We start from the raw sequence: 22,333 nt of genomic DNA, 5'->3' as shown, positions 1-22,333 counted from the left end.
TAATCATTGTTACATGCATATATATATATATATATATATATATATATATATATATATATATATATATTATTTTTCAGGGCTGGTCATTTGGTGTGAGATAACTAGTCAGTGCGCTCTTCCCTGGAGATTATTTTTTCCAGGCTCAGCTTTCCTTAGTCGTCTGTAATCCTTTATGTACGTGGACAGGAGATGGGAGAGCACATAAGATCTCAACCTTACATTTTTCTAAAGATTAAAGTGAGTGTATTTCCTCAAATCATTTCACACAGTGGTTAAACATCAGTGACTTAAACACAGTGTCCGTTGAGAGCAGCAATCTACTGGCATTCAAGTCCCGTGTATAAGAAGCTGCAGCACGTGTGTATGCTTTACAAACACACTCTTGCATATTTTAAACCACCTGTAGATTCTTTATAATACCTAATTCGATGGCAGGGTTATATAAATGGTGCTGCTTTGCTTAGACGTTGTATAACTCTTTCCCCAGAATTGAAGCATCTCCTCCTGGAAGGAGGAAAGCAGAGAGTAACAAATTAGATTCAGCAAGTAAATCGAAGTTAAAGCAGCCAGGAAGCTCGGAAAGTTACACAACGCTCACAAGGCCTCTCCCCAAGCTTGTTGAGGGAGAGCCGACTCCTCAGAGGCCCTTCCCACAAGTTGTGCATGGAAGTCGAGGGACAAAGCTTCTCTGAGTGCCCACCTATCTGCCTTTGAGTCGTCCACACTCTCATAAGTAACCCTTCACACACATTCCTATAAACCCTCAATGCAACTCACTGGTTCACTAAAATAGCCTTGGATGGATTTTTTTTTGCAGGGGGGTGGTGGGGGTGTCCTAGATGCTCTATCTCAGGTGAACAAGCATTTGTTCACTCTTCATGTTATACAGTGTCTGAAAACAGCGGCAAGAAAGACAAAGTCTTTGCGTCTTTAGTACAGACCCAATTTTCCCCCAAATATTTCCCATCTACTGTTGGTTGAATCTGCAGCTACATAATCTCTGGATTCTAAGGGCCAGATGTGCATTCAGATTTCTTGAATAAGCCCAAGCTTGTATGGCTATAAGCAACAAGCAGCCTCCTTCTTGTCGGAGCAGGCCAGTGGCCACTAAGCTGGAAGAGCCGCAGCTACAGCCTTCACCGGCTTGCACACTTTTCTGGTCATGCAAGCAGAGCCAGTTTTACCCCAGGGAATACTCCTGGGTTAAAGCCCCTCTCTGATCCATAATCATACTCAACAGTAATCAAAAACCCCAGACAGTCTGTTACAAGAGCAAGCCAGCCTTTCTCTGGGTCATGAGATTAATCTGTGCCCAAGAAACCTTTTCAAAAAATAAATAAATAAAAAGAGAGAGAAAGAAAAATAGAAACAAGAGTAATCTGTTCTCATGTTCAAATAAGTATTGGCATATTGATTAAAGCAAGACTGAACCAGAGAGGAACTCAGGTGCACTGGAGAGTTTCTGTGCATGAACCATCACAAAGCCACCTCCATCAGAAAGAAAATCATGAACTGCTAGGACAGAGAGCTCACTGTCTGAATAACAAACATCATCCACCACAAGGTGCTTTCTGATGGAAGAGTTTCTACAGTGTTTTTAAACCTTCCCCCTGAGAAAATAGCAAATAGCTGAGTGAGTGCGGGGAAAGGGTGGAAAAGAACCCATAAAGACCCTCAGGTCAGTTTGTACAACTGGTCTACCATCTGCTGATATTTCTTCTGTGAAGCCGGGATCAATGCTGCAGCAGAGTCAGCAGGGGATGGAACATGTCTGTTTTAAATATGAGATCTAAGAGGCGGTGTTCACATTAGCTAGGGGCGTGGTCTCACATAGGCCAGTGTGGGGCTAGTTCCCGTCTCCCCCCTTTTGTTCCTACGCCCTTTTGTCTCTGAACAATGCCTAAATATACTCTCTCAGACCATCTTTAACAATTAGTAATAATAATAGAAAAGCATGTTCGGCAGGATCCCATACTCCTCACCCTTACCCTCTGGGGGAAATCCAACTCCACTTTTATCAGCCAATCTCAACATTACCTCACTGTAAAATTTTTGGCAATCCACTTTCCAGAGTCCTCACCACAAAACAGCCACCATCCTCCCCTATGCTCCCGGGTATGTTTGCTGACACTGCACACAGTGTAAACGCAGCCACTCAAGGTGTTTTAACCACATCTAATCACTGGACTTGACCGTGAACTCTTGGCTCAAAGGCTGCTTCAGCTTCCTCCAAAAGTCATTTGTCAAAAGTAAGTATACGTGACATTCATGGACATGGCTAATGCTCCCTTCCTTTAGGCCTTTAAATCCTAATATATAGTTTCACCAAAATCTACTCAGTTTCCTGATGTGCTTGATTCAATATTATTCAAGCTACAGAGTTCAGCACATTATGGGGCTATGGAAACACTTCAGTGGGCCATAAGTAATGTTTTAAAAAACTGAGCAAAATAACCTAAGAATATAAAGTATTAGATATACCAAGGGTGAGATATTGAATACACACACACACACACACACAAACCACACATATATATACACATAATTAAAAATAAATAAAGCAGAGTGTGTGTTTGCATGACGGTGGAGGCTAGAGGCAGGTGTTTATTAACTTCTCTTGGATTTATAACTAACTCTTAGGGTCCAGTACCAAATTGCACAGTGTCTTTCATCTTATTACAATAGGAATGCTGCTGGAGTGGCTGAAGTTTGCAGAAAGATGCTGAGTCAGGAAGTGTTCCTACACATACTGAGGCAGAAATGGAATCCCAGCACTTCCGGTTAAAGGAAAGAACCTCTTTTCACCAAAGAATCAGCTCAGAAAACTGATATAGAAAGTCTGCACTTAGGACTATAGACATGACAACCCACTGATCCAAAAAGGAACCCATGGGAGATGGGTGGGAAATTCAGCGTCGTGTAATGAGAAGCGACTCTATCCTTCCATGTAGAGTCCCAACCATGCACACAAGTTGGGTTCTGCAACAGGGGAGGCCAGGATGCATCAGAGATATCTTAGTGACTGGGAGGTTTAGAGCCGGCCATACAACCTGGGGGGGGGATCTTGGTACATTAGCTCAGTCTTTCCTCCCTAGCACTTACCATTGCTGATGTGTAAGTTATGGAATAAAACAGTACACACACACGCACACACACACACACACACACACGCACACACACACACACACATTCTATTCTTTACTTCTTGCCCAAGGCAAGTATCTTACTTGTAAGCCCCACAACTTCAGTGACTATTACTTACTGCTAATACCTTGGCACCCAGACATTTCCTGGCATTAGCAGGCATTACACGCACAGATTTAGGATTGTGTGAATGAGAGGTCAAACAGGAAAAATAACCATCACAGGCTCATGGACTGGCTGGTTTGGGTTCAACTTGACACAAGCTAGAGTAATCAGAGAGAAAGGGGTCTCAGTTGAGGAAACGCCTCCCTGAGATCAAGCTGTAAGGCATCTTCTCAATTAGTGATCCCCGGGGGAGGGCCCGGCTCATGGCGGGTGGTGCCATCCCTGGGCTGGTGGTCCTGGGTTCTATGAAAAAGCAGGGTGAGCAGGCTGTGGGAAGCAGGCCAGTAAGCAGCACTTCCGTGTCCTCTGCATCAGCTCCTGTCTCCAGGCTCCAGCTCCGACTGAGTTCCTCCTGTCCTGTCTTCCTCAGTGATAGACTGTGGTCTGAAGTGTCAGCAGAATACACTCTTCCCTCCCCACCTTGCTTTTCGGTCACTGTATTTTATCACAGCAATATAACCACTGACTAAGATATCTCAGAAACCGGATGCTGTGCTTTTTGGGGTGACTTTACCTGGTGGTGAGAAAGGGAGTGATGCTAGTCTGTGGTTGTTAGATTACAACTTGTTTTCAGCCATTCTAATCTATTATTTTCATTGTTTCAACGCTTTCTAAACATGACAACCATTAGTATATTTTACCTTAAAACAACAACAACAAAAAAAAAAACAAACAGCAAAACAAAAAACCTTATGAGTTCTGTGTATGAAGAGAGACTTGGTTATAAGCTTGTAAACTTTGCTTTTGGATTAAAAACTAAAATTTGGATTTGTTGCCATCTTCTACCGTGGCTGGGGCTAGTTAAGCAAAGAAGAAGCCCACATCCCCGGCATCTAATGGAACTTCCCTCTTAGTCCTTTTTCAGTTAGGCTACTGGGATGCTCCGGGCTCTTCCTGCTCTGGAAGTCTGTGAGCTATCGCCACCTGCTGGATGACTGGCAAACTACGGCCACCTGCTGGAGGACACCCTCTGGAGCTGTTAGTGGGCCTGTGCTACATCTTGGGAGTCTCATAGTCTCCTGCTGGCCTCTGCAATCCTTTAATGATCAAGCGATCAAAACTTTGATGGGAGAAGGAGCGTAGGGAGTCAAAGCGAAGATAGAGTCAGATTTTTTTTTTTTTTTTTAACGTGGTCTGTGCTGGAGTTAAAGTTCGGTGGTGGCTGTCACTAGTCCATGCTTATGGCAAGCAGTGAGAAACAGAAGCGGTCGTAACCGGGAACTCGGGTGTATAAACCTGCTGCCTCAGCTTCCCAAAGAATGCGGGAACAGAAATTAGTAAAGGAAAATGGATTTGCTTACAGCGAGCAGAGGGGGTAAGGATCTATTTTCCTCCCCCATCAGGCCCGCGGCCATCTTATAATTCACAGAAAGCCTAGAGACTTGTGTCAGTTTGGGTCTGAGAAGATGTCTGAGTCGGTCTTTTCCGGCGGAAAGAAGACCTGGGCCCCAGAACATTGCTTCTCTTCTTTGACACAGCATCGGTTTTCTACTTAAGTTTGAGACAGAGCGAACGGCCTACAGACCCCTCCTTCAGTTTTCCTTAAGTTCTCACAGAGTAGTGGGCCTCATTACGTTTTTTTCCCAACTCTCTGTTCTTACAGGCCCCCTTCTCCACTCCTGTTCCTTCTGGCTAGTCCTCTTCCTTCTTCTGCTTTCATGCTGCATGTTGCATTATGTGGCAACTTAAAGATTCCTTTTTTGCTCATGGTGTTGGCAGGAGCTGGTCGTACTGCATCCGCAAACAGAAAGGAGGGAGCAATCAACCGCTGGTGCCCAACTTGCTTTCTGTCTCTCTCAGATGACTGACTGGTCGACTGACTGGCTGATTGATGGATTGCTGATAATTTACACAGATGAGGGCTTTGCCTGCGAGTATATAAGCGCAGTGGATGTATGCCTCGGGCTGGAAGGGGCCAGAAGAGAAAATCGGACTTACTGGTTTTCCGACTTTTTGAAATATAAGATCAACTGTTTCCTAATGAACCTCTGCATGACATTGGCGTGTGTTGTACTATGTGCCCTTTCATTCCTGATTTTATCAATTTGCATGTTCTCTCCGTTTCTTGTAATTTGTCTGGTGAGAGCTTTGTCAATCTTATTTAGCTTTCAAAGGACCAAAGCTTTGATAGATTATGTATCTTGTTCTTTTGATCTCCATTTCATGAAATTATGCTCTAATATTTATTATTTCTTGCTTTGTACTGCATCTGGCTTCTCAGATTTGAATTATTAGGTTATTTGTTTGAGGCTGTTCTAATTCTTTGTCCTGTAAGCACTCACATACACACTTTCCTTTTAGAGTAACCTTAGCTATATCCATTTCATTTTCATTTGGTTCTATAGATTAAAATGTTTTCTCCTTGATTCTTCATTGACCCACTATTCATTAAAAAATGTGTCGTTCCAGATCTAAGTTCTTTGTAGTTTCTGTACTTTTCCCTGCTGTTGATTTCAAGTGTTATGATCAGATAAAATACAAGAATTATTTCTATTGTTTTGTATTCATTAAATCTCTCTTTGTAATTGATTTTAAAGACAGTTCAATGGGCCACTGAGAAGAATGTGGTCTCTGCGTGTACTGAACAGTACGTTTCAGGGATATCTGTTAAATACAGTTATCTACGGCGCAGTTGAACTGTGGCGCTTCTTCATTGATTTTTAGTTTGAAAGGCTTTCCAAGGGTTGGAGCGGGGTATCAAAGTCTCCTACTATTATTGTGTCAGTACCTTCCTGACTTTCAGGTCTTTTATCATTTGTTTTATTAAATTGGAAGCTTAATAATAGTTGAACAAATATTATATAGTCTTGATTTTTTTTACTCTATTGGCGTGCAGTGCTTTATTCTGTATCTTCTAAGTAATTTAATTAGCAGCCTACTGTATCAGATATCAGAATAGCTATGACAGTTTGATTGCAGTTTCCATTTGCTTGGTAAATTGATTTTCATGCTTTGACTCTCAGTTTGTGGGCATCTAAGAGGGCTTTGGAGACAACAGATAGTTCACAATATTTCTCTCTTCCCTTTCCTCCCACCAAAGCTTTTCATATACTTCTCCCTGCTCTCTTTCCGTTTATGACCACTTTTTTCATTGTTATTGCATACATATAGGCATACATATATATTCCTTCCAGAGGGTCGGAGAGCTTGCTGGGAGATTGTGTCTCCCGGTAATGTCGGCAGCTACACTTAGCTACACTCTCATCAACTGCCCCAAATACACTGAAGAAAGTTACCAATGAATGTGCCAACAACATGACTGGATCTTGATTTTTTTAACTGAGGCAGTAGTATTATTGATCGTTATGATAGTTTTGTTCTTCCTATACTATTAGTAATAGGGATCGCTGATTTACTGCATTGAACATTGTCATAGTAACCTTCAGTTGTCAACTGCGCATGATCCTGAGAAGAGGGAACCTCAATTAAAGAGTTGTCTCAACCAGACTGGCCTGTGGCCATGTCTGTGAGGCATGTTTCATAAGTGATAACTGATGTAGGAGAGCCTGCCCCTTTGACACCGCTGTGCAGGTGGACCCAGGCTAGATAAGAAATCTGCCAGAGTATATACCATGAGTGTCTTTCTCCTTCTGGGATACCTCACTCAGAATGATCTTTTCTAGGTCCCACCATTTGCCTGCAAATTTCATGATTTCCTTGTTTTTAATTGCTGAGTAGTATTCCAGTGTGTAAAAATATCACAATTTCTGTATCCATTCCTCCGTTGATGGACATCTGGGTTGTTTCCAGGTTCTGGCTATTACAAATAAAGCTGCTATAAACATGGTTGAGCAAATGTCCTTGTTGTGTACTTGAGCCTCTTTTGGAGATATGCCTAGGAGAGGTTTAGCTGGGTCTTGAGGAAGCGCTATTCCTAATTGTCTAAGAAAGCGCCAGATTGATTTCCAAAGTGGTTGTACAAGTTTACATTCCCACCAGCAATGGAGGAAGGTTGCCCTTTCTCCACAACCTCTCCAGCATGTGTTGTCATTTGAGATTTTTATTTTAGCCATTTTGATGGGTGTATTCACTTAGACCTATAAGATATGATAAACATAATGAAATCTATTCACCTAAAGAAGATAAACAAGAAAGAAGACCTGGGGTAAGATGATCAATCCTCATTTAGAAAGACAAATGGGATGGGCATTGGATGTAGGAGAAATCAAGTAACAGGACAGGAACCTACCACAGAGGGCCTCTGAAAGACTCTACCTAGCAGTTTATCAAAGCATATACTAAGACTCATAACCAAACCTTCATCAGAGTGCAGGGAATCATATGAAAGAAGGGGAGTTAATATGACCTGGAGACAACAGAAGAACCATGTATGGATATAACTTAGAATCTCTGCTCGGATGTAGCCCATGGTAGCTCAGTAACCAAGTGGGTTTCCTAGTAAGGGGAACAGGGACTATTTCTGACAGGAACTCAATGGCAGGCTCTTTGACCTTCCCACCCCCAAGGGAGGTGCAGTCCTGCTAGGCCACAGAGGAGGACTTTGCAGCCAGTCCTGAAGATAGCTGATAATACAGGGTCAGATGAAAGGGGAGGAGGTCCTCCCCAAGCAGTGGACTTGGAAAGGGGCATGGGAGGAGATGAGGGAGGGAGGGTGTGATTGGGAGGGAATGAGGGAGCGGTATACAGCTGGGATACAGAGCTAATAAAATGTAACTAATAATAAAAATTAAAAAAATAAAAAGAAAGAAATCTGCCAGAGCATGTGCAACACAATGGCCAGAAGAGAACCCTCTGGAATTGGAGTTACCGCTGTGGCAGGCCACCTGATGTGGGTCCTGGGAGCTAAACCCATGTTCTCTGGAAGATGAGCAAGAGCATCTCTCGAGCCTTCTTATTTTCTGTGTCGTTGGACCTTTGACTCTTCTGCTTTGTAGACTTGTAGGTTTAGTCTTTTGAATGCATCCCTCTCTTCCTACAAGTTTTAGTCATGCTTATGAGTCTTTCTTGTTTGTGGACGTCTGGCTGTATTGTTACCTCCAGTTTGTCCTCTACCTCTGAAATGTATTCTGCATTCTGCCTGGGCTCATCTGTTGGCAGTGCTTTTTATTTAACTGTTTGATTCTTTCCTTTTCGGCATATTTTTGAAAGAACTTAAAAAAAAGATTTATCTATCAATTTATTTATTTATTTATTTATTATGTATACAGTGTTCTGCCTGCATGTACACCCGCTGCCAGAAGAGGGCACCAGAACTCTTCTTAGATGATTGTGAGGTACTATGTGGTTGCTGGGAATTGAACTCAGGACCTTTGGAAGAGCAGCCAGTGCTCTTAACCTCTGAGCCATCTCTCCAGCCTTCAGCATTTGTTTAACTCATTTTCCCCACAGAATTTCAATTATCATGCTGATTTTTTTTCTTCTGGTCTTTAATTTTGAAATTTTCATCCACTTTGCTGACTTTCTCATCTAGCTCTTGATTTTATTTCCTTGCTTCATTCATCCACTTATTTTTGTCATTAATATGTTTTAAGAGTTGGGCTCTGAAACCTTTTCCTGCCATTTCATCTAGCTCATCATGTTTGGGGTCCAGTATTGGCAAGTTGTGAGCTTGTGAAGGTAGTGTGTATGTGTGTGTGTGTGTATGTGTGTGTATGTGTTTGTGAGTATATGTGTGTGTGTATATCTTGTTTCTTGGCTATACTTTGAAAGACTGTTGGAATAAATGTGTCCTCCACTGTTAGTTTTTCCTCCTTGATCTTTTTGTTTGTTTTATCTGAGTCTTCCTGATGAGCTGTGGTCGTGGGTTATGTTCTATCCCCTGCAGGTCTATTTACTGAAAAAACTGACTGCAGGAGCAGATAAAAGATTGATGCCAGTCCCAGCGCTAACTTGCAACAGCAGTTAACTTCCCCAGTGGGATTCAGAGACAGCAGTCGTAAGGTAACTGGTCGCAGAAAATAAATTTTATAGTTTCTTAAAGATAAAGGTCTCAGTGATTAAATTGTTGATTATGAGGGAAAGGTGAAAAGAAAAAAGTAAATGAGAAGAAAAATAAATGGGTTAGAGGTTATGAAAAACAGGAAGTGTCTTAAGAAGAGATGCTGGAGGAAAAAGTCTGTCACTTAGATAAGATATAACCAAAACAAAATGGCTAAACTACTAAAGTGCAAAAGTTTAAACTTTTTAAAAGCAAAAACAAATTAAAGAAATAATAAGAATTAATGAAATGAAATTGAATATAAAACCCCAGCCAGTGTTTTTTCCTAGTCTGGTTGATTTAGCTTGCTCCTCTTTTAATTGTCTCCCATAATTCCCTTTGTAGGTGTGGGGGAGGGATGCTAGTCTCCATCATTCGGACACATTAAGTCAATATGTTCTTCTGTTAAAGGGGATCTATTTTTCCTAGAATTCTGAGGTCTGAAACCTCCACTTGCTATTGTCAACATCACCTGGGTATGCTGAAGATGCTCCTTTGTCAGAGTGAGGCTCTGGGTTTCCACGGAAGGCCTGCCTGCCCATCTGTATTTACCTCTGTGTCTTGGTCTCCCCGGCCCCACTTCTCAGTAAAACCTCAGCAGCACACTTCTCTTGCTCTGTAGCCATGGGTGGACTAGCAGGGGGTCACTCCTTAGACTACTTACTCCAGAATACCTGTGGAGAATCTCAGCCTCAGGCTCCTGTGACACTCTTTTCTTTACATCTACACAGCCTGCACCCCCACCCCCAGCTAGCTTCCTGAACACAGTGTATTCTGGGAGTATCTCTACAGCCCGGTCAGCCTCTCTCTTGCTTGCCATTCTTGTAGTGCCTATATCCAGGAACAAGCAGAAGCTCCCTGATGGATACCATCGACTCCAGCCAGAGGAAGTGATATGGCTTATCTGCAGAGAAAATCTGGATGTGGACCTATTTCTCTTCTCTTCAGCTTTTTCTTTGTAGGAAAGGGGCCTTTGTTTCTCCATTCTGACTCTTATCTTTTAGCAAGTTGTTAGCAACGGTGACTTTTAATCCTTATCCTATCTAGAAGGAAAGATTCACTCATTTTTAATAGAAGAAAGAACCTCAGGGGTCTGGTAGGCTGTTAAGATCACTAGCTATTCCGTGTCTGGGGGCGCTTCTCATCCTTACGTCCATTGATTTGATAGTTTGTGTAAAAGCAGCTTTTTGTATCTTTGCTGCAAGTTCAGATCTTATATGACTCTTAAACACTAACTTTTCAATTGAAAAACGTGATAGACAGATAGCTAAAGGGAGACTCTCACTTCAGACAGTTTCTCCTCCCACGGGTGCTTTAGCATGAGGTCAGGGTGGCAGGACCATTCTAAAGAATGAAAGCAGTGGACCTGCCCAACTTTAAAGGCGCATCCTTACAACAGGTGACTTCATTTTCCATTTGTGTGTTTTGGGAAGATGGCTCAGCAGTTAAAACACTTCCCAAGCCCAAGTTCGGTCTCCAGAGGCCAGGTAAAATGATGAGTAGGTGTGGCAGCCTGTCTCTAATTTTGACCTTGGGAAGGAAATGACAGAGAAGCCTTAGAGCAAGCTGGCTAGCAAGACTAGGCATATTGGGGAAATCTGGGTTTTCTTGAGAGAGTCTGCCCCAAGGAATAAGATTGAAGACAGTTTGGAGATGCTCTGCAGCCTCAACCTTGGATTTCCATATGTGTATATCCACACACATGCAGACTGTAAATACACATGCATGTATTTATACCACACACATACATACATGAAAGAGAAAAAAAAAAGAGGGTGGTCAAAAGCACCAGAAAAAAAATCTGATATGGCTACAAAACAATCTAAATGCCCAGCTCTCCTTAGAGACATTCAGCGGAGTGTCACAGTAGAATATACCACCATTTGTAACTTAATGAGGAAGGCCTATATTTATTTACATTACAGTATTTTATAGGAAAAAAAAGAGTCTATGTTCTGTGATGTCATCATTCATTAAAAGTCTATCAGATATTCTATAATAAATAGATTTTAGATGCCAAGGTTAGAGAGTATTTACAGTCTCATTTTGTAAAATATCTTATGTCGCTGCTCTTTTTCTATTAAGCACTACAGAGCATAAAGCCCAGTTCTATTTAGAAATGAGGAAGATGTTTCTGTTTTGGGATTTAACATGTTGATTAGCTTAGCCTCATTCAAATGGTTTTGCTAAAATCTAAGGGAAGACTTTATGGTCCCTTCATCTAGTGCCTCCAGCTCTCCCAGCATCCTCATGTTGCCCTGAGAAGCAGCCAAGTTCAGTATCTTCCTATGGCCTCCAGACCTTGCAAACTGTACCCAGCCTAATTAGGTTCCCTCCATCCAATGATGGGTCTTCTTCCCTGAATGCCCTAGGGACTAGCTCTTAAGAAAATAATCTCACTAAATAAGGGATCTAGTGTGGAAATCAATCACCAACTGGCTTCCATGCAAACCTGCCAGTTGTTGACCTTGAGAAGGCTACTGCGTTTATAGACCTTTTTCCTTATGTGCAAAGCGGAGGTGGCCCCTCTCCAGCTCTGCAAGTATAACGTCTTAGGACACAGAGGCCTGACTGGGGCTTTCATCACTGCCTATGTTCAGGGAAACAATGATAAGTTATGGGTAGATGACGCATCGGTGCCCTAAATGTAAACGAATGAAACACACACACACACACACACACACACACACACACACACACTGTATATAACCCATATATATATATATATATATATATATATATAACAAGCACCATTTTGTTGTTCTATTTGGTTATACTATTGTTTATAATGGTGGGTTCCTCTCTCTGGCCCCAGACCCTCGCACTACCTTGCTCCACTCTTTCCTGTGCTCTGAGAAGCAAGCATGGCTGGCTTTCTGATGTTTTCTGCTATCAGGAAGCACCAGCTGAAGAGGGGAGAGAAAAAAGAATCTGAGTTTTCATTCCCCATAATTTCTACCTGTGAGTCATTTGTGAAAATCTCTCATGTTGTATCTGGAAGCCATGACCTTCCTATCTTTCCAGATGCCTGCCAAGTGTCCTCTCTTGGCCTTCTTATTGTTGTACAAGCTTTCACAAACAAGCTCTTCTTTAGGCTTGCTTCAGATGAACCCAATTGTCTATCTCTTTACTTCCGGCTTGGGGGACTGACACCTAAGGTGTGTGCATTTGCTTAGAATTCACTTAGATCATCAGAAGAGGGCCATCGGACACATTGTGCCCCTCCCACAGTCTGCCAACGTGTCAAGTTTATTCTGTACACCTCTACACTGTGTTAAACTGGAGAGCATGAAACCAAAATCCCTATGTCAAAGAATGTACCTAGCAGCCATGGCTGCCGTGTAACAGATGAGGCATGCATTTTAAAAAGCTCACTATGTACAAATAGCCCGTAAAAGTCCCAGTTATGGATCCCCCCTCAAGTTCTTCCACTTTCTCTATTAGAAATGCACGCTTCCTTTATAAACTGTGTCTGCTTCTCCCACTCTCCACATGTCCTTTGTCCAACCCCCAGAAGGACCTGGAAATGCTGGCAGGTCCCACTGGACCCTAATATCTGCTAAAAGAACCATGGTTGCAAATCAAAGAACCCATGAAGTGGGACTCAGATGCTAAGAAGTGATTGGTGGGAATGTGAGATAGACACTGCTCAGGCAGAGCAGTGACCCAGATCAGCAGCTCTGAGAATGACCTTGATGGACACCCGAAGTGCCAGAAGAGAGGCTGGCTTCTTGGTCCTCGCTGACTCTTCTAAATGATTCCTTAGCCTGGAATTGAAACGTGAGGAAGTGGCTGACATGGAGAGAAGGCCCCCAGGTTTATACAGGAACAGGCCCCATAGACTCAGATTTGAATGTTTGGTCATGAGGGAGTGGCATTAGAGGGTGTGGCCTTGAGGATGTGTGTCACTGGGGGTGGGCTTTGAGGTTTCAGAAGCTCAAGCCAGGCCCAGAGGCTCACACCTCGGAACTGTAAGCCAGCCCCAATTAAAAGCTTTCCTTTTATAAGAGTTGCTGTGGTCATGGTCTCTTCACAGCAGTGGGACATTAAGACAGCCAGACACTGCCTCATGCCACCACCAGCTTCTGCCGGAAAGCCTTTAAAAAGCCCCTAGACCAGCAGCCAGATAGGGATACCGATAGCATCCGTGAACCCCTCCTGCTTATAGGAGCTTCTCCCTTCCTCTTTCTTAAGCTCTCACACGTCAATCTATAATACATTTATTTCTAAAACTCATCCTTTGTGATTCATGAATTTCATTCTTTTAATTTGCAGGACAAGAACCAGGAAGCCACCGACTCCACGAAGTCTGTGTGACCTTGAGCACCTAGTACTCTAAAGCTGCAGTCCACCTGAGGTGAGAGGAATGTCTCCCCAGAACACAAAGACACCCCACATTGCCCACATCATCATGGTCTCAATAGAAAACTGTGTTGTTGTTAAAACCAGAGCATGGAGTACGCCTTGGCTTTGGGAAATGATAATTCTTTATCATTTGATTTAGTTTGTCTTCTCTCTCTAGCTAGAGGATAAAATATTGGTGTGCCGATTATAAATAAATGTATGATAGCATGCACAAAGGCCTCCAAAGAGCAATTAATAGGTATCAGGTATTTAAACAGCGAAGTGAATCATTCCCTTCAAAGCCAATAAAGTTGTGCAAATGGGTGTAATTCAGATTTACATGAGTCCAGGCATTAGCAAATCAATAGAGTGATTACTGCTGCGGGCACCCTGAATGTAAAATCCCACTTGCAGTTACGTTTATGCACAGATACATACACACTTAAAATGCAGGTTCTTCGGTGCTAGGGGGTGAGACCAGTGATTTGTTCCTCCTCCAGTCTCTGCTTCCATCTTCCATTCTAAAGATTTACACATCTGTGGAGCTCTAATTTACAGGCCAACCCTCCATCCTGGAGAAAAGCCCAGCCCAACTGCTCTCCCCTCCCTAAGTTTCTCTCTGAAACTGAGCAGTGCAACCCCTTTCTCCTGCTGTTGGCTTGAGGCTCTCAGGTCTCCTCTTCAAGAATATCCTTCAAAAACTAAAAAGCAGAGCTCTGCCAAGGGAATAATTTTATTTTTCTGTGCTAATTGGTTCCATCCAAGCTTGGCAAAATTGCTACTTAAGAAAAAAAGGATTCCCCAGATTTTCTAGAGACACTTAAACTTTGGGGGATGAATTCCAGAACTACACCGAAGAGCTCAACAAACAAATCCACAGGGCAAGGCCAGCTCACCTGTCTTGTTTATGGACTGACAATAGCTTTGGCGTTTTTAAAAGGAATGGAAAATTTCTTTAAAGAATAAATTTTTGATGATGCACAAACATTATAAGAAATTCAGATTTCAGTGTCTATAAATTGACTTTTATTGGAGCACACTCATGCATATTATTTATCATATATATATATATATATATATATATATATATATATTGCTTTCTTCAACAATAGCGGAGTCTAAAGTCTAAAATATTTACTAACTAGACCTTCATAGAAAAATTTATGGATCCTTGACTGAGTATGTGGTTGACTTTGGGGAGATTAAAAAAAAACAACTAACAAAAACTATAGATACAAAATATAGCTCTGTGCTCCATTAGTTTTAATTCTCCTTGAGGTTTTTTTGTTTGTTTATTTGTTTTTGTTGTTTTTGGAGGCAGGGTGTCTTGCCTAGTTTGGCCTAGAAGCCCTTATGTAGGAAGGATGACCATCAATGTCTAATCCTCCTGCCACTACCTCCTGGGTGCTGGGATTACAAGAATGTGCCACAACATCATTTATGTGATTCTGGGGATTGAACTCAAGACTTTGTGAATGCTACCCAAGCACTCTTCCAACTAAGCTATGTCGCCAGTTGTAGCCTAGGCTAGCCTTGAGCTCATGATCCCCTGCTTCAGTCTCTTCAGCATTTCCACCGACATGACAAGCAGCCTAAAGCTATGTAGGGAATGGGATTTTTCACAGTACACAGTGCCTTGTACCCACATTGTTTTACCTGCCTGGTGTCCTTAACCAGTCTTTCAGAGCTACTAACTGGTCCACTGGGCGACTTTCAGGGAATGACAACCTAGATGTGCTTAAAACACATTCACCTGAACACTCTTGAGGATGATCAAGGGAGAAAGTCCACTTTCTCTGAATGCTTTCCCCAGAAGGATCTCATCATGCATGCCTTCTCTGGGGAATCCCACTGCCATTGAAGATTAAGCTCACCTATCACACAAAGAGGGCATACTAGTGTACTGAGCTCACTGGAAGTGTGGGGTGGGGTTCATTTCTTTTTGGTGGTAGCCCTGTGGGGGTGGTAAATCTGTAGACTGTTTCTCCTGTTGTTATGGCTGCCATTCACTGATCTCATAGACTCAATCATAGAAACTTCAGAAGATAAAGGGAAGTCCTCATCCCCATACTCACAAAAACCCTCCTCAAGGATGCCAGTGTTCCTAACTCATATGACTTCTTCCATTTGTCCACTTCCTGGCCAAGGGAATTTTTTTTTCTCTTGGACTTGTGTTTGAGTTCTGGGATCCTCACATTTTCATGTACCATGGCTAGAGCTCAGGATATGGAGTCATAAAGGAAAGGTGAATAGTCTCAGCGATGGCTGTTCTTGACACTGGCTACGCTTCAGTAGTTGTGCATGGAGGAAACAACCATTAACCATTTCCATTTTCCATCTTTGAAGAATGAGCAGAAGGCGTAATCTCTATTCCATTTCCTCAAAACAATCCTGGGAATTAGAAATTACTACCTTCACCAGACATCACTATTATGATCACAGAGATGGGGAAACTGAGGGAAAGAGAAAATATGGCACCTTGAGTATCTGCATATCTCCCAAGCTCGGAGTGGGCTACCAGATTTTGTTTTGAAAAAAAGAACAAGGCTTTCGGAGCAGTTAAAAGTTCAAGACTGGCAAGGGTTTCTCACATGCATCGGGCTACGGGGGATGCTGGAAGATGATGTCCTGGATTTCAGAATGGTTCCTGATTGATTCCTATAGATCTTTAGAACATGCCCACGTCTGTTTCTATGTGCTTTCTGCCTGCACTCTTGCTACAGTAAATTTGAGCCACAGCTACCTAACAGAAAACCTTACTTGAGACTGGGGAGAGGCAAAAATCTCTTCTGTGGTCATGTACGTAGCATGTACCTGGCAGCCCTAGCATACGGAAGCTGGTCTCTGCAAAGACAGTTGGGAAAGTAAGGGTCCCAATCTCAGAGCAAAGGTGGGTAAAAGGCAGAGTCACACATAGACGCTAAACCGTCAAGAACAGAAACAGACACCAACGGACACCGGGAAGGGTAGGGCACAACATTTGGTGTGGAAATCTGACTAATTGGAGCTATGTGAATCTGTCTCAGATCGCTAGAAGAGGACGATCTAAAACTGTAGAAAAACTTGGACTTGGGGAAATGGCAGAAACCCAAACATAACATTCCTATGAAGTCTTTGAAGATCCAAGACCACGGTGAAACTTCTTAGGAACAGAGGCAAAGGTGAAAAAGAAACATTGACATTTATCCTGATGGTTAAGAAAGCACGCAGGGGAAAACTGAGGCCTTGCTTTGGAATAGAACACAAATATTCCTTCTCACTGCCCATCAGTGAGTCCTCCCAGCCATCCCTCGTGCCTTGAATTTAAACTTACCGGGGCCACTTTCTCCATTCCTTGCCCCTCCCCCCAATCTTTCCTTTAATCCTATTTATTCTTTCCTTATTTCTGTCACATTGTAGTTCTGGAGGTTTTGATGTCTTTGCCTAAGAATTTTGCCAGTGGTTAGCCCATGTTGGGCCTGCGTGGTCTTCTAGGTCACCTTTGCCTGCCTCTGCTTTGACACCAGCCATGTATTCACTCAACCTCCAAAACAGCCCCTTGGCTGGTTAAGGTACACTCACACATGAACTCAATAGCACTTACTGAGTGCTGGCAGGATGGAGGGGGTTGGGCGGTCTCTCAAGCCCCAACAAGGAACTTATTGTCAGGGGAGACACACATAATGAAATGCATATAATAGTACCAGGCAGTGACATTGCTAGAGAGAAAATGAAGCAAGAACATGGGGATAGCAGACGCCTAAGAAAGTGAGCTATGACCTAAAAGCAGGAAGAGAGGGGGTTGTCAGAGCCACAGAAAGATCTGAGGGGAGAGAGCTCCATGCAGAGGAAACAGCAGGTGCCAAAGGCCTGAGGCGGTAAGAGCAAAATGACTATTGGCAGGAACAAGAAGAATGCATCTATGGGGGATTGCCCTGAGGACCCCAGATCCACTTCATTAAGGAATTTATTGATTCTTTCTCTGACTATATTACAAGGATGAAATATCAGAAACTAAAAGATTCAGGGTGCTAAGGTCACAGTCCATTCCTTGGGGAAATTACATAATCTCAGGATTGATAATATGTGTAGTAACTTATCTCTTTATGAAAAAAAAATAGAACTGCTTTAGCTCCACCCCATCTATTACTCGTGTCCTTTATTTCCTGCCCCTAGGCTTCCTGACTGAGCTAAGCATGAGGCTCAGTAGGTAAGTGATCAACAGATAGGGTAGGTGCCTGTCCTCCAAGGCCCTCAGTCTGGCATATCAACTAGTCATTTACAAGATCAAAGGCAAACTATAATGCTTCCTTTCATGGAATTTAAAAAAAAATAGAGCAGGATGGAGATAAGGAGAGAAGAGAACTTCAGTCTTTAAAAAATTATTTATTTAATTTTCCATTTTCTCATGGAAAAAACATCGGAATTGAATTGTGAGGCACCTCCCATGAGAGGCCTGAGGTAAATGCAGGGCAATGCACCAGCATTTAGAGGGTCTGAAAGAGCCCTGCTCCTCAAGAGAGGACCAGATCCTTGAGGCTGAAGCACACCTGTCAAGCCTTCACCCAAACCCCATGGCCTTCGCTTTGGCTGAGCACAGCCTGCCTCTGCCCTCCCATGGCTATTGGCCAGATCTAAGAGCAGCTGAGACGTCCTACTTATATACTGTACAACTCAACTTACACAACATGACACAATGGAAGAGATGAGATGAATGATGGAACAGAGGAAAGGTTATCTTGGGTGGGCTAGGAGTCTACAGACTACCCCACCCTTCCCTGACCCATCGTGCTTACCCTCTTCTGAGCTACTGTGGGTTAGCAGAATGAGTCCACTGATCTGAGTCACACTCAGTGAAATAGCTACGCAGCCAGCAGACGCAGCTTCAAATCCCGCCTTCGTAAAGACCAGTCTGGGAAAATTTGATCGATCTATAAGGAGAGGATGCTCTCTGTCCCACCCTGGGTTTCTGGGAGGAATGAATGGATTTCACGCAAGTAAACTGCATGGTGTGCGGCCTCGCTCACAACAGCATCTCCAGGGTCAACCCTAATACTTCAAAGTCGGATAATGCTGGTTGGCATGTGTGTAATTTTTGTGCAGGAAAAAAAGTGTTTTGGAAGCAAATACAGTTTACAACCAATACCAAATTAAGAACAGGAATGTGCAGGAATAAGGGGTTTTCTAGGGCGGTAGCGTAGCCAAGAAGAAAACAACGAAGCATCACAGTGCATTCTTATGTTTCCATGCGATGGCTCATCAAACAAAGTCCCCTCCCATTATCCTGATCTGAGTAACCATGCATATGCAGGAACAGCAGATTTCTGTTTATTTAACAATATTTGTTAATATACTGGACTGGGAATATACCTCAGTGCTACAGTGGTTGCTTTGCATGTATGAGGCCACCATGGTATAAATGGGAAATGGTGCTACATGCCTTCACTTCCAGGATTCAAGAAGGGGACCAGAAGCTCAAGGTCACCCTTAGCTACACAAGGAATAGAAGGCTAGCCTGTGCTATTTGAGAATTATGCCTCAAAAACAAAACAAAACTCCACAAGCAACAACAGCCCTTCATAAAGTCTTCACTGAGGTTTGGTGGGGTTTTTTCATGGGGGTGTGGCATTGGTTTGTTGTTGTTGGTTTTGTTTTGTTTGGCTTTGTCATCCTTTGTAAACAATTACTATGAAACTATAAATTTTTACTTCCTCCAGGAGCCAAAAATGCAATACAATACTTCCTATTGGTAAAGTATTTTTGCATCTCTTTCCCCACACTTTCCCTTAAAATAGGATCAAGAAACATATGAGCAAAAAACCTCGAAGATCACATCAGTACATCATCTAAAGAAAGAATAACCTCCATATCCCTACCCATCCACCCATCTGTTCCTTAAGCTAGGGTACACTCCCACAGCCATCCAAGGTCAAGGTCAGCCTGAGCTGTTACATCTATCTTTCTTTTTTCTTCATTCTTTGAGTAAGAGGACACTGCGAACAGATGGAAAGTATGGAACACAAAGGCCTCATGTTAAGGGCTGGGAAAGAGCAATGAACGCGCACACAATGTGCCGAAGACAACCCACTTGTTTTGAAGTACAGTGAGCTGCGTAGCTCGTGATTTTGACACATTTAGCAAGACTGAAAGGCGGCCTTCCCTTGAAGTAGAATGGCTAGCCTGCCTGTGGAAAGGGCGGTCTTCACTGCAAGAGTCTGTTTGGGCAGCGTCTCCATTCTGAAGAATGAGGAAACAATTACTCTTCCATCATAGTTGTTGCATGGTGGGGAAAGAGAGTGATAGGGAGCAGTTGTAGAGCTGAGGCCTCACTGCGACTCCAACAATTCAACTTGAAGAAGGGAAACCCATGCACAGGACTTGGCAGCCCTTGTGAACCTCTTCCAGGAATAGCGTTTGCCTTGGAAGAGGAGAGAGGGAAAACCTATTCAGATACTAACAACAAAAAAGGGCTTCGTGTGAGCCAACGGAAAACCAACCACTCACTCATAGTAGAGCCCTCTCTCTGGTAAACAGGGCTTACAGCAGCTGCAGGGCTCTTCTGGAGGAATTTGTGGGCTGAGCTGCACAGACATAAAGCTTTCAAGCAAAAACGTGCCTGTACCTCTCTTCCGAGTCCTCACTACCCATGGACCTAGGTTTATGTAAATGTAACCCTGCTTCCAACATACAACGACCTTGAAGCCGACCTAGGCTGGGGTCGGCAAGCTTGCCTGAACCTTCTAATAAAAGTACGGCTTTTGACATCATGTGACAGTTTGCTGAACCCCAGACCCAGAGACAAGATCGGTCTTTGAAGAAAAGCCTCAGTTTATTTGCTCAACGTTGGTCCTAAGCTTCCTCTAGATCCGCAGAGGCACCGTGAGAACTTACACAGTCAACCTAGACCCCCAAGTTATGTCTTAGCATGCCAACATCTGTCCTGAGGTACTGACCACTGCTCAGAGAGGCCGCTGTTACTTGAAGGCCTCTTTTGTTTTGTTTGTGTTTGCTCGTTTTTAAGACGGGCTCTCAGTAAGCAGCCCAGGTTGGTTTTGAATGAACAGTGATCCTCCTGCTTCTGCCACCCATGGGATGAGATCACAGGTGCCCACCACACTCAGCTGAGAGCCCTCGATTTGGCAGGCAATTGCTAGCCCTTCGGAGTCTAGGACATCTTAGGGTCCCCCCCACCCTAGGGTTCCCAAGATGAACTGATGATGAGAAGGAGAGGTAAGGAGAGACTGACTGCGCATGTCATTGGCTGTGCAATCTGGCCCCTGATGGTGAACAAAAACTGACAGCAAACTCCCCAAGGGTGATGAAAAAATAAACCTTCCCTGACTGCTAAGAAACAGAAATAGCCTGTGTCCCTGTGCTCAGTGGAACCTTCAAAGGTCTGGGAAAACTGCAGGAGGGATCCTGGGAAGACACCCCCCCCCCCCGTCCAGGCTATTCATATGTTGGGTACTAACAAATGCCGGGCAAGTGAGGCTCTGAGAGGCAACCCAACAGCTGTTCAAGTTCTTCAGGGCAGGTACAGCACTCACCCAGGGTTCGGATGGTGTTGCTGGGCGAGCTGCGTGGACTGAAGCCATGGGCATTCATGGCTCTCACAGCAAACTGGTAGCTGGTATCTGGATCAAGGCCTTTGAGAACCAAGGATTCCATCGGTAGCCGCTCTTGGATTATGGTCCAGCTCTTGTCAAAATCTGGCCTTTAATGATTAAAAATAATAATTAAAAAAAAAGCAACAGTTTAGAATTACCATAGGGAAAACAGGCTAGCTGGCTGCGGCCGCTAATGCCATTTTCACTCCCAGAGCAATGCTCATAAAAGTGAGTTAACATTTCCTATCTGAAAGTGGTCCTGCTTTCACACCATGACGTCATCAACAGTAAGTGTCGTCAATAAAAGTGAGTAGATCATCTTTAGGGCCCTTTAAGTACTGCTTAGAGACTGTCTACTCCTGCCTGCTTGGCCTTGGCTGCGTGAGCTGTCATAGACCCCCATGTGGGCTCATCCACAAGAAGTCTATTTTCCAGATGTTCCCTAAACAAGCCTGCTCCTTGGCAGTCCCATCCCTAGAGGTCAGCGGAACAGAGTTCATAGCTTTGCAATCTGTTCCTGAGTAAACAAATACAAGTTTTATAGGGTGGCTGACGGCATGAATTGCCATGGGAACACCCTTGATGACTATGTTCACAGACATTCATAGCCTTAATAAACCATATCTGTGTCAATGTGCAAAATTTTCACATGTTCCTCTGAGGGCCTTGCAGAGAAGGTAGGCCTTCATTTAGACTTTTAACCAAGGAAGCATCACACACAAAGCCAGTATAATCTCTGGAGTTGGAGGGAGCCAAGTTCAAATCTGAGCTCTGCTACTTACTAGTTGAACCTTTTATTTGTTTTATTTATTTGTCTTGAAGTCTCAGTTTTACCGTCTATAAACTGGGAATAATACAGGGACCTAGATAAAGGTGCTGCCATGAAGATTACATGAAGTACATACTCTTAGCACCCCCTCTAGTATCTTACCATAAAGATGAACCAGCCACTATTGTGGGGACTTACTTACTTCTGAAGTTAATAACTCATAGCTGCTTGTACACTGCATATTCCCAAACTGTACTGCTAACCCATGTGGTTAGGGTTAGTCAGCCCTTGAGACATAGCCAGCATGAATTAATATGTACTATAAGTACAAAATGCACACAAGCTTTTAAAGGAAAAAAAAAGGAAAACTCTCATTTGTAAATATAA

At 43.2% G+C, this 22,333-nt stretch overlaps 1 protein-coding gene across 3 annotated transcripts in view; it reads right to left on the bottom strand.

The window, feature by feature from the left end:
* Positions 1-22,333, bottom strand: part of Egflam (EGF like, fibronectin type III and laminin G domains) — a 186,355-nt gene that overhangs the window by 56,425 nt on the left and 107,597 nt on the right. For 2 of the 3 annotated variants that reach the window (XM_060380501.1, XM_021652076.2), the window contains exon 6: positions 21,118-21,284. In XM_060380501.1, the coding sequence (XP_060236484.1) occupies positions 21,118-21,284 (167 nt within the window). The remainder of the gene's footprint in view (positions 1-21,117; positions 21,285-22,333) is intronic. The other variant, XM_060380502.1, reaches the window with a different exon arrangement.

The sequence above is a fragment of the Meriones unguiculatus genome, chromosome 3 (genome assembly GCF_030254825.1).
Source record: "Meriones unguiculatus strain TT.TT164.6M chromosome 3, Bangor_MerUng_6.1, whole genome shotgun sequence".
Taxonomy (NCBI): domain Eukaryota; kingdom Metazoa; phylum Chordata; class Mammalia; order Rodentia; family Muridae; genus Meriones; species Meriones unguiculatus.
The sequence above is the reverse complement of the archived record's forward strand: the minus strand, read 5'-3'. Positions and strand labels throughout refer to the sequence as shown.